Genomic DNA, 14,580 nt, shown 5'->3' with positions numbered 1-14,580 from the left:
CTCCTTGCAGTCCAACGGACTCTCAAGAGTCTTCTCCAACACCACAGTTCAAAAGCATCAATTCTTCAGTGCTCAGCTTTCTTCGCAGTCCAACTCTCACATCCATACATGACTAGACGGACCTTTGTTGGCAAAGTAATGTCTCTGCTTTTCAATATGCTGTCTAGGTTGGTCATAACTTTCCTTCCAAGGAGTAAGCGTCTTTTAATTTCATGGCTGCAAGTACAGATGCTTTTTTGTTTGGGTTGCACGAGGTTTTAGTGGTGGCAAGCAACTACTCATTGTGGCAATGTGGGGTCTAGTTCCCTGATCAGGAATCGAACCCTGGTCCCCTGTATTGGGAGCGCAGAGTCTTAGCCATTGGACTGCCAGGGAGGTCCCAAGGGTGCAGACTTTGCTAATTCATAATGCCACTGATTTATAATGAACCCTGGGCTCCTACCTCCAGCTTCCTCCTTAGTGGACATGCGAGATAAATCAGCAGATGAGCAGAGGTGAACAAGGAGAGTGGGCAAGATGGGCTGCCCAGTTCCTGGAAGACTGTTTTCATCCAACAGATGCAGATGGCTGGCCCTGAACCTTTCAAAGTATATAGAACAGAAGCCTCCCTGTCCTGGAAACCGGAACCAAAGGGGCATCAGGGTCTGCTGCTGGCTGGAGAGAGAGCTGCCCTCGTACCTGTGCAGGTGGGCTCAGTGCCAGACCAAGCCAGGTTGGACTGACATACTCGGGCAGAGCTCCCCTGGAGCTCGTAGCCTCCGATGCAGGAGAATTCACACACGGCCCCATAATTATCGCCGTCACTGGAGCACTTCATGTAGCCGTTCTCCGGGGCGTGGAGCTTGCCGCAGCGTCTCACTGTGTGGGACACAAGCCCAGAGGGTGCTCAGTGCTGAGTGCCCCACCACCACCACAAAGCAAGCAGGGAGAAGGGGAGTCAGAAACACCAGCTTCTACACTGGGCAGGTGTGTAGGGAGGGGCAGGTGTGGCTATCTGCCAGTGGGTGGGCCTTGGGAGGGTCACTGTTCAAACCAACAAGACCACTGAGATAAACTGATTCAGCTCCCTGTGGTCTAGATGAGGAGGTTGAACCCAGAAGAGGAAGGAGTAAAGATGGATAGTTATTAGCTACCCAAATCATGAAGCTCAAAGTAAACCTTAAAAACCTTTTATTCCCAAAGCTTCTGGAACACCAAGAACACGGTCGGGCTGGTGGGCCATCTAAGGGGCTCCTAACCTCCTTCATAGAAGGACTTAGATAAGCTTTGGCTGGTCACTGAAGCCCAGGAGTGTAAAAGCTATTAAATACTATTGTTCTGGGACAGCCAGCGATGGGCTCATGTGAGATGAGCTTACTGCTCTCTTGGACTCCTTCAATCATCTGCCAGCACTCAACCTCATCCAGATTTGAATTGTGAAATTTAGGCAGTGAAGTGGCACCCTTCCCCTAGCCTCATGATCAGAGGCAAATCCAGAGCTGGCAAGTCTTCCTCTGACAATGGGCACTCACAGAAGGTTCTAGCTTGAGTCTCTGCTTCCCTTTGTTCTTAAAAAGAGAGAGGGAAAAAATAGCTAAGAAGCAGTCATCTTACCTCTTACTTTAACTCGAAATTGGCAAGTGCCCTTGTTCTCGGCTCTGTCATAGACTGTGTACTGGATCTTGTGGTCTCCTTCTGGAAAATGCGAGCCTGGGGGTGGGCCTTTTAGAATAACACTTAAAGGGGGAAAAAATCAGAAACACCAAAGATGATCGCTGTAGGCCCTAACAACAATCAGGCCATGATGGCCTAAGGATCAAAGAGGATCATCATGGGTGTTTGTTGAGCACCCATTCTGTTCAAGATACAGAGACTCCAAAAGACTGCCATTAAGCCAGTTTTACTAGTTTAATCCTCAAAGAAGAGAATTTTCTGAGCTTTACTCTGTTTTGGAAGTGCAGTTTGAGACCAGAAAATGGAAGTCCCCAGTTCCTGGGAAGATCAGACTGGTTTTTCTTGTTGGGATGTAGAACAGAGGATGGGAGATGCTGAGAACCCAAAGCTCAAGTCTTCCTTCCTTTGGTCCAGGGGAGACCTGAACTGCCACCGGATTGGGAAAGTGAAAGGGAAAGTGAAGTTGCTCAGTCGTGTCCGACTCTTTGTGACCCCGTGGACTGTAGCCTACCAGGCTCCTCCATCCATGGGATTCTCCAGGCAAAAATACTGGAGTGGGTTGCCATTTCCTTCTCCAGGGGATCTTCCCGACCCAGGAATCGAACGCAGGCCTCCTGCATTGCAGGCAGATGCTTTAACCTCTGAGCCACCAGGGACTCCCACCCGATTGAGAGGATGAGGGAATTTTCTTTGAGGGAAATCATTTGAGAGGGTAGTCCCAGCAGTCACTGGCAACTTGGGCCTGCAGGGGGCGCTAGAACTTTCTTTGCTTTTTCTATTTCAGTGGAGACCTTTCCTGAGCAAAAGGCAAATTCACTGTGATTTCATGGTGATCATAATAATAACTCAAGTTATTATTATCTTTATTATTAGTTATTATTATTATAATTATTATTATTCTTTGTGCCGTGTGTGCTGAGTCACTCAGTCGTGTCTGACTCTTTGCAACCCCATGGACTGCAGCCCTACAGGCTCCTCTCTCTGTGGGGATTCTCCAGGCATGAATACTGGAGTGGGGTGCCATTCCCTCCTCCAGGGGATCTTCCCAACCCAGGGATCGAACCCAAGTCTCCTGCATTGCAGGCAGATTCTTTACCTTCTGAGCTACCAGGGAAGCCCAGTATGTAAACCTTACACATGTCTGGTGTGGCTCTAGACATATATATATACACACACATATACAGTAGTTTATTTAATCCTCTCAACAACCCTATGATGTAAGCATTATTATACCCATTTCACAGATGAGGAAACTGAGCCACCAAAAGATCAAGGAACCCACCCAAGGTCACAGAGCAAGGGTGACTTCCACATCTTTCTTCTCAGTTGTCTGATAAGAATATCAGTAGGTACAATATGATCAATTGTTTTTCAATAGATAATTTCCCTTCTCTCTACACGTCTAAGGAATGAAAAGAATATTGACTGACAATGTGCATGTGAAATTCTGTCACCATTGAGGAGAACCTTCCACACAGGTGGACAAGGCAGTTGTTTACAAGTATGCAGTGAGGGGTGTTACGAGAGTGCCAGACATCCCAGCATTACAGACGTGTCACTTTGGGCCTTAGGTGCTTTAAGGTCCTCATCAGGAAGCATAATTTAAAAGCAGATAAACCTGAGAGGAATCATACTTCAAACATGAGTGGCCGCTCACCTCTTGGAGACTCTCTTTCATGTGTGACATGCAAATAACAGTCATAGGGCATAAATATGGAGCTCATAGGAAGCACTTGTCTCAGCACCTGACACTAGAACCTTCCCCCTACCGCAGAAGGGGACTACAGAACAGAAGCTTGCAAAAGACATGAGGAAAAGAAGAGAAATGCCAGAGAAGCAAAGGGGCCAAGCAAGAGCTGAAAAGGGGGAAAAGATAGCCTTATCTGAACTCCTCATTCTGCTCCACACCTCTGATGGCCCTGGGCTGTAGAATTTAGGAAGCCAATAGCTGCTCTGAACAGAGGGTTCGGGTTACTAAGATGCTCTTTCAAAATGTGACATTTCTAACTGTAACACACAGATTACCCACAAAAATGCCAAGGTGAATATCCTTGCTCGATAACTAGAGTCATCTGATGACCTGATATTGTGTGTATATTACACCAAATTTCAAGAGCAATCGCAGTTGTGAGAATCTAAGAATCTGTTATGGGCTAGGAGCAGGGCCAGGCATCATGCTGGGTCCCAAAAGATTCAACAATTGTTAAAAGCCAATCCCTGACAGTATCAAGGGCTTCCCAGGTGGCTCAGTGGTAAAGAACCCACCTGCCTGCCAATGTAGGAGACCTGGGTTTGATCCCTGGGTTAGGAAGATCCCCTGGAGGAAGAAATGGCAACCTACTCCAATATTCTCCCTGGAGAATCCCATGGCCAGAGGAGCCTGGCAGGCTACAGTCCATGGGGTCACAAAGAGTTGGACATGACTGAGCACATACACACATGATGCATGACATGGTTATATCAACTGTGACTTATATTTTTAATCCCCATTGCCTAAAGTTTCTCCTTAAAGGGTGACATATGTATGCAACAGCAAATAAATAATTTCTTAATACTCACACTTTATCTTTGAGGAATTACAAGGGGAAACATAACAAATATGATCTAAGCTAGATGGTGGGAAAAATTATCAGGCTGTCAGAACAAAACGTCCTAGGGGTGAAAGACTGAGCCTCTTCCTAGAAGAAAATGTTCTGTTATGGCTAATATTGGCTTAAAAACATTTCCTCTTGCCCAGCCTGGGTTGACAGAATTCTAGAAAGCCTTGCCCTGCTGTATGGCTCACCAGGGATAAGTCAGAGGTGTTCTTTGTCCACAGATGGAAACTTGGTGGGGAGGTCTAATAGAACCGTGTACTCTAAGGCATGGATGTGAATATGCTGACATGAAGTAGTGGCCTCCAGGGAACATGAGGGCCCATCCATAGACGCAGGGGCACAGGCACAGCTGCTAGATTAGAGCAGCATGTGGCTAAACTTCACTGAAGGGAACCACCCATTTTTAAAGATTTTGGGGATGTATTTCAAACTATTTGTGCAGTTGGTCCTGGAGAAGGGGGGTGGGGTGGGGAAGAAGGCAGAAGGACTCCTCTTTTATTTACAACTGGTTTAAGTGTTTAATGGTCATATATTGAAAAATTAAAAATCAAAAGTTGTGAAAGAAACAAGTGCCAAAAAACGAGATTTTGGAGTTCTGCCCTAAAACATACTCCAAGAGCACAAGGGGGCGACACTGAGCTCCACCTGGGAGACACAGGTTCCCAGGGAGGCGGTGGCTTAGGAAGGCCTGGGTAGGGGGCCTAGCAGACAATGGCAGTGAGTCTTTCCATGAATTAACCACTTGACTTCCTCTTCCTTCTTCTGTCCCTTTTCCTCCCTTCTTCCCACCACTCTGACTTCCTTTCTTTCCCTCAACAAATAGTTACTAAGCAGCAACTATGTGCTAGGCATGGTTCTGGGCATTAAGGATATGGCTGCAAACATACTGTAGTTGACACAGGCAGTGAACAGATACATAAGTGAAGAATGTAGTATGCCAGACAGTGAAGAAAAACAAAGAAATGAATGAGGTGTGGCTGAAAGCATATACTGACCAGTATATGCATACACTTCCTTATTCTTGGTAGTGAACTTATCACATAAACGGGCAACCTCATTCCAGCTGCCATGTTGCACTTACTCAGTGAGAATGCCATCTGCTGTGTCTCTTCCCTCGGGCGTCTCCCAGGACACTCGGACTGTCAGCTTGTTGGGTTCTGCAACGCGTTCCTTCACACTTGGACACTTGATTCTAGGAGGTTCGAGATCTGAAAATATAACCAGAATATTCTCACCATCATCAGGAAATATCAACCTGGGGTTCGACACCCAACCCACCATTAGACATGCCCGAAGCTCTGTGCTGAGTTGTGTCTGACTCTTTGTGACCCCGTGGACTGTGGCTCACCAGGCTCCTCTGTCCATGAGATTTCCCAGGCAAGAATACTAAATGGGTTGCCATTTACTTCTCCAGGGGATCTTCCTGACCCAGGGATTAGACCCTTGTCTCTTGTATCTCCTACATCGGCAGGCAAGTTCTTTACCACTGCACTATCTTTGCGAGTGCCCAAAAGCTCTAGGTGCTCCCTATTTTTAAAGGGCTTCTTCACCTCTTCTGTATTTATCTTCTTTCCCTTCATCTTGCCCTTTCTTGTCTGCCAAGTTCAACTTTTTATTTTGTATTGGGATATGCATGCGTGTTCAGTCGCTTCAGTCATGTCCGACTATTTGCAACCCTATGGACTGTAGCTCGTCAGGCTCCTCTGTCCATGGGATTCTCCAGACAAGAATACTGGAGTGGGTTGCCATGCCCTCCTCCAGGGGATCTTGCCAACCCAGGGATCAAACCCGGTGCCTCCTGTGTCTTCTGCATTGCGGGTGGGTTCTTTACCACTCAGCCAGCAGGGAAGCTCATATTGGGGTATAGCTGATTAACAATGATTGTGATAGTTACAGGTGCACAGCAGAGTGACTCAGCTGTGTGTGTCTGTGTCTGTGTGTCTGTGTGTGTCTGTGTGTGTGTGTGTGTGTACACATATATATGTATCCATTCTCCCCCAACTCCCCTCCTACCCAGGCTGCCACATCACACTGATCTGAGTTCCCAGTGATATGCCTGCTGAGTTTTAAAGACTGTGTGAGTATATACCTGTGTATGGCTAAATCAGCAATCAGCTGGCCTTGCTAGTGTCTTGTAGGGTAATTTATCAGCTACAGCAACTTCTTCCCCACGCTTCCAAACTCTGCCTATTGACTTGGCAACATAGCAGTTACCCAACTAGAAATCATTCAGCCATAGTGAGTCCTTCCTGCTTTAAAGACAGTATCATCAGATACTAGAGAAAAGCACCTTAGGTATCATCTGCTGCTGCTGCTGCTAAGTCACTTCAGTCGTGTCCAACTCTGTTCTATCCCATAGACGGCAGCCCACCTGGCTCCCCCGTCCCTGGGATCCTCCAGGCAAGAATACTGGAGTGGGTTGCCATTTCCTTCTCCAATGCATGAAAGTGAAAAGTGAAAGTGAAGTCACTCAGTCGTGTCCAACTCCTAGCAACCCCATGGACTGCAGCCTACCAGGCTCCCCTATCCATGGGATTTGCCAGGCAAGAGTACTGGAGTGGGTTGCCATTGCCTTCTCCTAGGTATCATCTAGTTTGATTCAATTCAAGGCAACAAATCTTTAATGAGTACCAGCCTTCCCCAAGGCATCATTTTCAGTTGCTGGGCTTGGGCATGCAAAGGCAAGAGAATCATGTTATTCTCAGAATTGACAGTCTGTTGAGAGGATTATATCACCATATGTGAAATATGACATGAGGTAGAAAATTAACACTGCTCTAGGCTACATAAAAGTAAATGCTGTGGAGGCTTAAAGGAGTTACCCAATGCTTTCATTTTACGGATCAGGAAACTGAGCCTCAGACAGCATAAGTTATTTATTTAAGGCCAGGCATGGAAATAATGAGAAAGTGAATTATAACCCAAATTAGAGCACTTATCCTTAGAATAGACTTCCCTTGTGGCTCAGATGGTAAAGACTCTTCCTGAAATGCTGCAGACCCAGGTTCAATCCCTGGGTTGGGAAGATCCCCTGGAGAAGGGAATGGCAACCTACTCCTGTATTCTTGCCTGGAGAATTCCATGGATAGAGGAGCCTGGCGAGCTGCAGTTCAAGAGGTCACAGAGAGTCAGACATGACTGAGTGACTAACACACCCAAACACAATGTGAAATCACAAGAAGGGGGGATTCAAACTTTTACAAGTTCTACTTGATGATTTTCAACAGGCAGAGAATGTATTTTTAAGAAGGCAGAGTAAATACATTTCGATTTGCATTATTTTACATGTCAACTGCTAATTGTTTAAATACTACTATAGCCTGAATGAAAGTGAAATGTCATTTGATTCTGAATCACAAACATTTCTGAGAGACTAAATGCACCAAGTCAAGTCTTCATATACTTTCTCTTGTGTCTTGTCCAATAACTCATTTTATTTAGGGTAAGAAATCACGAATAATTTGTTAAAGAGTAGTGTCTTCAGCGATCCAAATTCATTTTCATTCACTGCCATGCTTCCGTGGAGTGTGAATTTACAGCCATAATATGCTAATCCTAAAGTGAATAACGATATTTTATTGAATCTAAGTCACCGATTGTGAGATGCATGCTAATTTCAGGGATAGTAACTGAAAAAAAATATGCTTCTTAGAATGTATAGTTTATCAACGTGATGGTGAAATGAAAGCTGCTTTAAATGAGTTAGAGGTGTCTATTTTCAGTTGCTCAGATGTTAAAAACAATCCTTTTTTGTTTTTACTATGATAGGTGATAGAAGATATACTTTTATAGTTCGGATGAACATTTTTCAGCTTTGGGTGAATCAGAAAGATATGTATATAATACCTGCCCCCTGCTGGCCAAATATAATCAGCAAGCTCATAATAGAAAGCATATTTATTTTTTAAAAAATTGAAGCCAAGGGACTCCCCTGGCGGTCCATGGTTCGGATTCTGTGCTTCCACTGCATGGGGTACAGGTTCAATCCCTAATCAGGGGACTAGGATCCCACATGCTGCATTGCATGGGCAAAAATATTTTTTTAAAGAGGGGGGTGTGAAAATGAATTATATCTCAACTAAAAATGCTGTACTGTGGCCCGGTGGGAAAGAACCTGCCTGCAATGCAGGAGACATGGATTTGATCCCTGGGTAGGGAAGATCTCCTGGAGAAGGAAATGGCAACCCACTCTAGTATTCTTGCCTGGGAAATCCCATGGACAGAGGAGCCTGGTGGGCTACAGCCCATGGGGTTGCAAGAGAGTCAAGCATGACAGTGACTGAACAACAATACTGAATCTAGAAAAAAAATTAAAGCCATAAAGGAGGGGAGGAGGAAGGGAAATTGATTTCAATATAAAATTACTTAGTGTTACCATATTTTCTTAGAGCAACACTGTCAGTGAAAAGATATTCTTACTCTTTGTGTCATGTAAAATAAACATCTAGATGATATGCTGGCTGGGCTGTTTTCCCTATAAACTAGACATATTGACACTGAGCAAACACAGCTCCAAATTAGGTTATCTGGGTGAAGAGTCTCAGCTTCCCAAAGCCAGCTTCTGACAGCTAACAATGATCAGTCGAATTTGGCCTACTTTTTCAGAAGCAGTATTCTTCCAAACAAGAACCAAGAGGAAATAAAGCACTAACAATAATAGCTAATATTTATTTACTGACCCTTCCCTACTTGCCCAGCCCAGGCGAGGTACCCGCCCTGCATTATTTCACTGAATTCTTGCCACCACCCACTAGACAAAGTCTTGTCATTATCATCCCCATTTATAGTCTGGGAAGCCTTTCCTCTCTTTGGGAACTTCTTTGCAGTCTGGGATTTTAAGACATGATGACATATTTTTAAATTATTTTAATCAGTCAAAGACTTCTGTGTGTCTGCCTACTGCTGAGCTAGTTATTTCCCTCCGTCCTCTGCATAAACATTCTTTCCTGGTCATCCCATCCACCTTCCCCATAAACCCTGGAAAAGCAGCAGCAGAGTGGACTCCTGTCACATTCTCAAGCATCAGGCCCTCTTTCTCAGCTGAGGAGACTAGCTGGCCTGCCCTTCAGCAGATGCTCCAGAAACTGAAGTCTATTATTACACAGCCGTGGCCATCACTGCTATTTCTACATTATTATAAATTTCCATGAATGAAATAAACAAAGTTACTATAGAAACCTGATCACAATTCCTTGTTGAGTCAGAGTGCCCCCAGGGCAAGTTACCGTGTGACAACCTTGCAACTCTCATGAACATCCTGGCCTCTGCCCCACTCACTGGAGACATCTGACAAACTGTCCCCTGCCTCTATGCTCTAGTTTCTTCTCCGCATATAAAATATCAGAAACAAACATGTTGCATTGTTATCAACCACTGTTTATCTGCAAAGCTATACAACATACTTGGGAATATTTACTATGTCTAACCAGATAAAATGGTGGAAATAAAAAAGAGGCTGAGGGCTTCCCTGGTGGTCCAGTGGTTAAGAATTTGCCTGCCAGTGCAGAAGACACAGGTTTGATCACTGGTCCAGGAAGATTCCACATGCCGTGGAGCAAGTAAACGCATGGGCCACAGCTACTGAGCCTGTGCTCCAGAGCCCAGGAGCCGCAACTACTGAAGCCCATTCACCCTAGAGCCCGTGCTCTGCAACAAGAGAAGCCACCAGGTGGAGAAGCCCGCGCACCACAAGTAAAGAGCACCTCCCGTTCTCTACAACTGGAGAAACGCCCATGTGTGTCCGTTTCTTTAGAAGAGAAGAAGTTTTCCTGGGCCTGTGACCCTTCAGAATAAAGATTCTATTCCAAGCCTTGTTTCAAGTTATCTATGGCCATGGGACAGGTTCTACCAGTGAGCTGTGAGAAAAAGTGACATGTGCAACTTCTGGGTTGGGCTTTAAAAAGGTATGTGTGTGATTGTGGCAGGAGGTACTCTCCTCTTTCTTTTTCCTCCGTGATGGTTTGAATGTGTATGAAGTGGTGAGCTGTGAACAGCCATCTTCGATTGCAGATGAAAGCTGCAAGTTGAGAGTGGAAGAACAAATGAGGAGGAGGTTGGGTCTAGGACGCTGCCCGGACATTTATATGAGAATGGAAGTTCTAACTTGTTTAAAGAATTGTGATTTCGGCCTTATTAATATACCTGGAAATAGGATATAAGCAACCACATCTGTTTTTTTCAAATTTGGTAGGACATCTTCCAAGATGTAGTTCACTAATGATTTCTAAGCTCTGATTTCTAACAAAGAATACTCTGGTGAATTTCCTGGGAAGGTGGCTACCCATAATCCCCTTATATACATGCAGTTCCTCCTACCAACAAAAGAATGGGAAAGACTAGAGTCTTCAAGAAAATAAGAAATACCAAGGGAACATTTCATGCAGAGACAGGCACAATAAAGGACAGAAATGGCAAGGACCTAACAGAAGCAGAAGAGATTAAGAAGAGGTGGTAAGAATACACAGAAGAACTATTAAAAAAAAAAAAAAGATCTTACTGACCCGGATATCCATGATGATGTGATCACTCACCTAGAGCCAGACATTCTGGAGTGTGAAGTCAAGTGGGCTTTGGAAACAAAGTTACTGGAGGTGACAGAATTCCAGCTGAGCTATTTAAAATCCTAAAAGATGATGCTGTGAAAGTGCTGAACTCAATGTGTCAGCAAATTTGGAAAACTCAGCAGTGGCCACAGGACTGAAAATTGTCAGATTTCATTCCAATTCCAAAGATGAGCAACGCCAAAGAATATTCAAAATATTGCACAATCATGCTCATTTCACATGCTAGGCAAGGTAATGCTCAAAATACTTCAAGCTAGGCTTCAAAAGTACATGAACCGAGAACTTCCAGATGTAAGCTGGATTTAGAAAAGGCAGAGGAACCAGAGATCAAATTGCCAACATCTATTGGATCATAGAAAAAGCAAGGGAATTCCATAAAAACATCTACTTTTGTTTCATTGACTGCAGAAAAGCCTTTGACTGTGTGGATCACAACAAACTGGGGAAAATTCTTAAAGAGATGAAATACCAGACCACCTTAACTGCCTCCTGATAAACCTGTATGCAGGTCAAGAAGCAACAGTTAGAAGCGAGAGGTAGAAGAACTGGACATTGAACAATGGACTGATTCCAAATTGGGAAAGGGATACGTCAAGGCTGTATATCATCACCCTGCTTATTTAAATTATATGCGAAGTACTTCATGTGAAATGCCGGGCTGGATGAAGCACAAGCTGGCATCAAGATTGCAGGGAGAAATATCAATAACCTCAGTTATGCAGATGATACCACTCTTATGGCAGAAAGTGAAGAGGAACTAAAGAGCCTCTTGATGAAGGTGAAAGAGGAGAGTAAAATAGCTGACTGAAAACTCAACATTCAAAAAACTAAGATCATGGCATCCGGTCTCATCACTTCATGGCAAATAGATGGGGGGAAAAATGGAAACAGAAACAGACTTAATTTTCTTGGGCTCCAAAATCACTGCAGATGGTGACTGTGGCCTCAAAATTAAAAGATGCCTGCTCCTTGGAAGAAAAGCTATGACAAAACTAGGCAGCATATTAAAAAGCAGAGACATCACTTTGCCAACAAAGTTTCATCTAGTCAAAGTTATGGTTTTTCCAGTAGTCATGTACGGATGTGAGAGCTGGATCATAAAGAAGGCTGAGCGCCGAAGAATTGATGCTTCCAAACTGTGGTGTTGGAAAAGACTCTTGAGAGTCCCTTGGACTGCAAGGAGATCAAACCAGTCAATCCTAAAGGAAATCAATCCTGAATATTCATTGGAAGGACTGATGTTGAAGCTCCAATAGTTTGGCTACCTGATGCGAACAGCTGATTCATTGGAAAAGACCCTGATGCTGGGAAAGATTGAAGGCAGGAGGAGAAAGGGCAACAGAGGATGACCTGGCTGGATGGCATCACTGATGCAATAGACATGAACTTGAGCAAACTCCAGGAGATGGTGGGAGCCAAGGAGGCCTGGCGTGCTGCAGTCCATGGGGTTGCAAAGAGTTGGACACAACTGAGCAACTGAACAACAGCAACCTTCTACCAAGAAGTAGAGTCTGCCTCCCCTCCATCTGAATCTGTGCCTGGCTTGTAACTTACTTTGACTGACAGAATGCAAGGGAAGTGATTCTATGCCAGTCCCAGGCATAGGTCCTTAAAGAGTCTGGCACCTTCTGTGTTTACCATCTCAGAAGCCAGCTGCCATCTAAGGAAGCCCAATTATCTGACTTGAGTGGCCAGGTGGAGAAGATGAGAAACGAAGGGAGAGAGAAAAAAGGGACTCAAATGTTCGCCAGTACAGTGACCTCTGAGTGAGATGCTGCACATGGGAGAGAAGCCGTCTTGGATCCTCCAGCCCCAGACATGCACCTTGGCCATTACCATGTGCAACAAAGGTGAGCTGTCTCCACCAAGCCCTGCCCAAATTGCCAACCCAAACAACCATGAGCCATAACATGGTTGATTGAAGCCACTAAGTTCTGGGTGATTGGTTGTGCAGCAATAGATTACTGACACAAACATAAAATAGTTGGAGGTTGTTGATGGAGGGGAGAAGTGGTCATTTCTTGGCACAGGGAGAGAGTGACTAACCAAGGCAGAACAAATCTGGCCACTGAAAATTTCCCTCATTGCTTGCTTCCCCCAGCTAGACTGTAATCCATGTGCATGCCCCTGAACAGGGTTTCCACTTCTTTGGCACCATATGAGATATTAGGAAACTTTCCCAATGGACCAAAGAGTTGAGAAGCAAAGAACTCCACAGCTGGAAGTCACTATCTTCATCAGAAAGATGCTAAACTAAAAATTCATTGGGGATATACTACAGTGGTACAATAACAGTTTCCCTGTTTAATTTGTGCTAAAAATCATGCCAGGTTAAAAAGTGGAGCAGTATCTCAGACTTCCAAGGTGGTAGTGTAACCACTGGAGACTTCATGTTTCCAATGCAGGGGACATGGGTTCGATCCCTGATCACAGAGCTAGATTCTGCATGCCCTGGTTGGGCAAGTTCTACATGCCATGCAGTGGAGCCAAAGAAAAAAGAAAAAAAAGTGGAGCAGTGTCTCAATCAAGCAACTTGTTGCAAAGCTGAAACTAGCTTCCTAAAAGTTTATAAATCAATGTGTATTTGTCAACCTGGGAAAAATTTTGTATGATTTCAGAGCATTTACAGCAATGCCCTGACACATCTATTCTCAGCCCCATAACATTTGTATCCTCAACTGAATCTCTAAAAATAATACCATTCTGCCTAGCAAACTTCTTTGTGGGTCACTGGGTCAACCAAGCTGTCAGATAATTGGCAAGCTGGAAAAGTAGTCCATCAATGTGCATATCTAAAACTGCAGAGATTTTTTTTTTTTAATTCCAGACTTCCGCTTGTGTTAACTCTCCAACTATTCTATTCCACAGGAAATATAAAATAACTAGAGAGTAATTTCAGGAAGCAAGTTGGTTTGTACATGGTCTTTTGTTAAAACATCTCAATGGGGCTCCCTGTGTATCTCAAGATACTTGCTCGGTTTTCATTGTCCATGGGTTTTAAATTTACTTGAATTTTTTTTTCCTCTTCCTGTTGGCCTAGGGAAAAGTGTTGGTCCAAAGGAGAAGACCTGTAATTGTAACTGTCCATTGTTATATCTACATGCCAATGTAACTGGAAAGGAGTAAAAATGGAAAGAAAAAAATATACCCCAAAACAATAGTTGTTACAGTCTACGGGTTTGGGGTTTTTTTATATATATAACATGGAAGTTGTGGCTCTCTAAATATTTTACCCTTCTGCAATTTTCAGTATGTTTTTTTTCCTACATTGACTTATTTCTATCTATATCTGTTTTTAAAATAACCATGGACATTGAGTCTACTGCCAGAGTGTAGGCTGCCTAAGAGAATGAATTTTGACTTGTGGTCCTTTCAACTTAGCCAGACCACAGAACTGACCACCTCAGCATCAAAAGCCAGCCCAGGGTTCGCTCTTCCCTCCAGATCTGAAGGAGAACTGAGAGGATTTCCTTAGCACTCAGCACAGCTGTGCCTAGAGGTATTGCTCAAGCCGGTGTAGAAATCTGAGAATTCCTTGGCCACCATGTGTCAGCTCCTAAACTAGGCTGAGGCTCCGAGCTGTGCTCACAGACCCCCGAGCCCTGCCAACACACCAAGTCAATAAACTTATTTAATAATACGTTGAAAGCCAAAGAGTCCGTGACATCCCTGGAGTAAAATTCACAGGGGACAAACTCCAGCTTCTCTGTCACAGAATAAAAGAAAGATTTGCCTACTTGCTGTGTCTTATTTCTCTTTATTTTCCT

The 14,580-nt window shown here is 44.3% G+C and overlaps 1 protein-coding gene across 2 annotated transcripts in view; it reads right to left on the bottom strand.

Annotated features, from left to right (window-relative positions):
* The window catches only part of SRPX (sushi repeat containing protein X-linked), a 169,341-nt gene that overhangs the window by 79,948 nt on the left and 74,813 nt on the right, over positions 1-14,580 (bottom strand). For both annotated transcript variants that reach the window (XM_052663489.1, XM_052663490.1), the window contains exons 5-7: positions 5,332-5,458; positions 1,594-1,715; positions 679-858 (exon numbers count right to left, since the gene is read on the bottom strand). In XM_052663489.1, the coding sequence (XP_052519449.1) occupies positions 679-858; positions 1,594-1,715; positions 5,332-5,458 (429 nt within the window). The remainder of the gene's footprint in view (positions 1-678; positions 859-1,593; positions 1,716-5,331; positions 5,459-14,580) is intronic.

Source organism: Budorcas taxicolor, chromosome X, assembly GCF_023091745.1.
Source record: "Budorcas taxicolor isolate Tak-1 chromosome X, Takin1.1, whole genome shotgun sequence".
Classification (NCBI taxonomy): Eukaryota; Metazoa; Chordata; class Mammalia; order Artiodactyla; family Bovidae; genus Budorcas; species Budorcas taxicolor.
The sequence above is the reverse complement of the archived record's forward strand: the minus strand, read 5'-3'. Positions and strand labels throughout refer to the sequence as shown.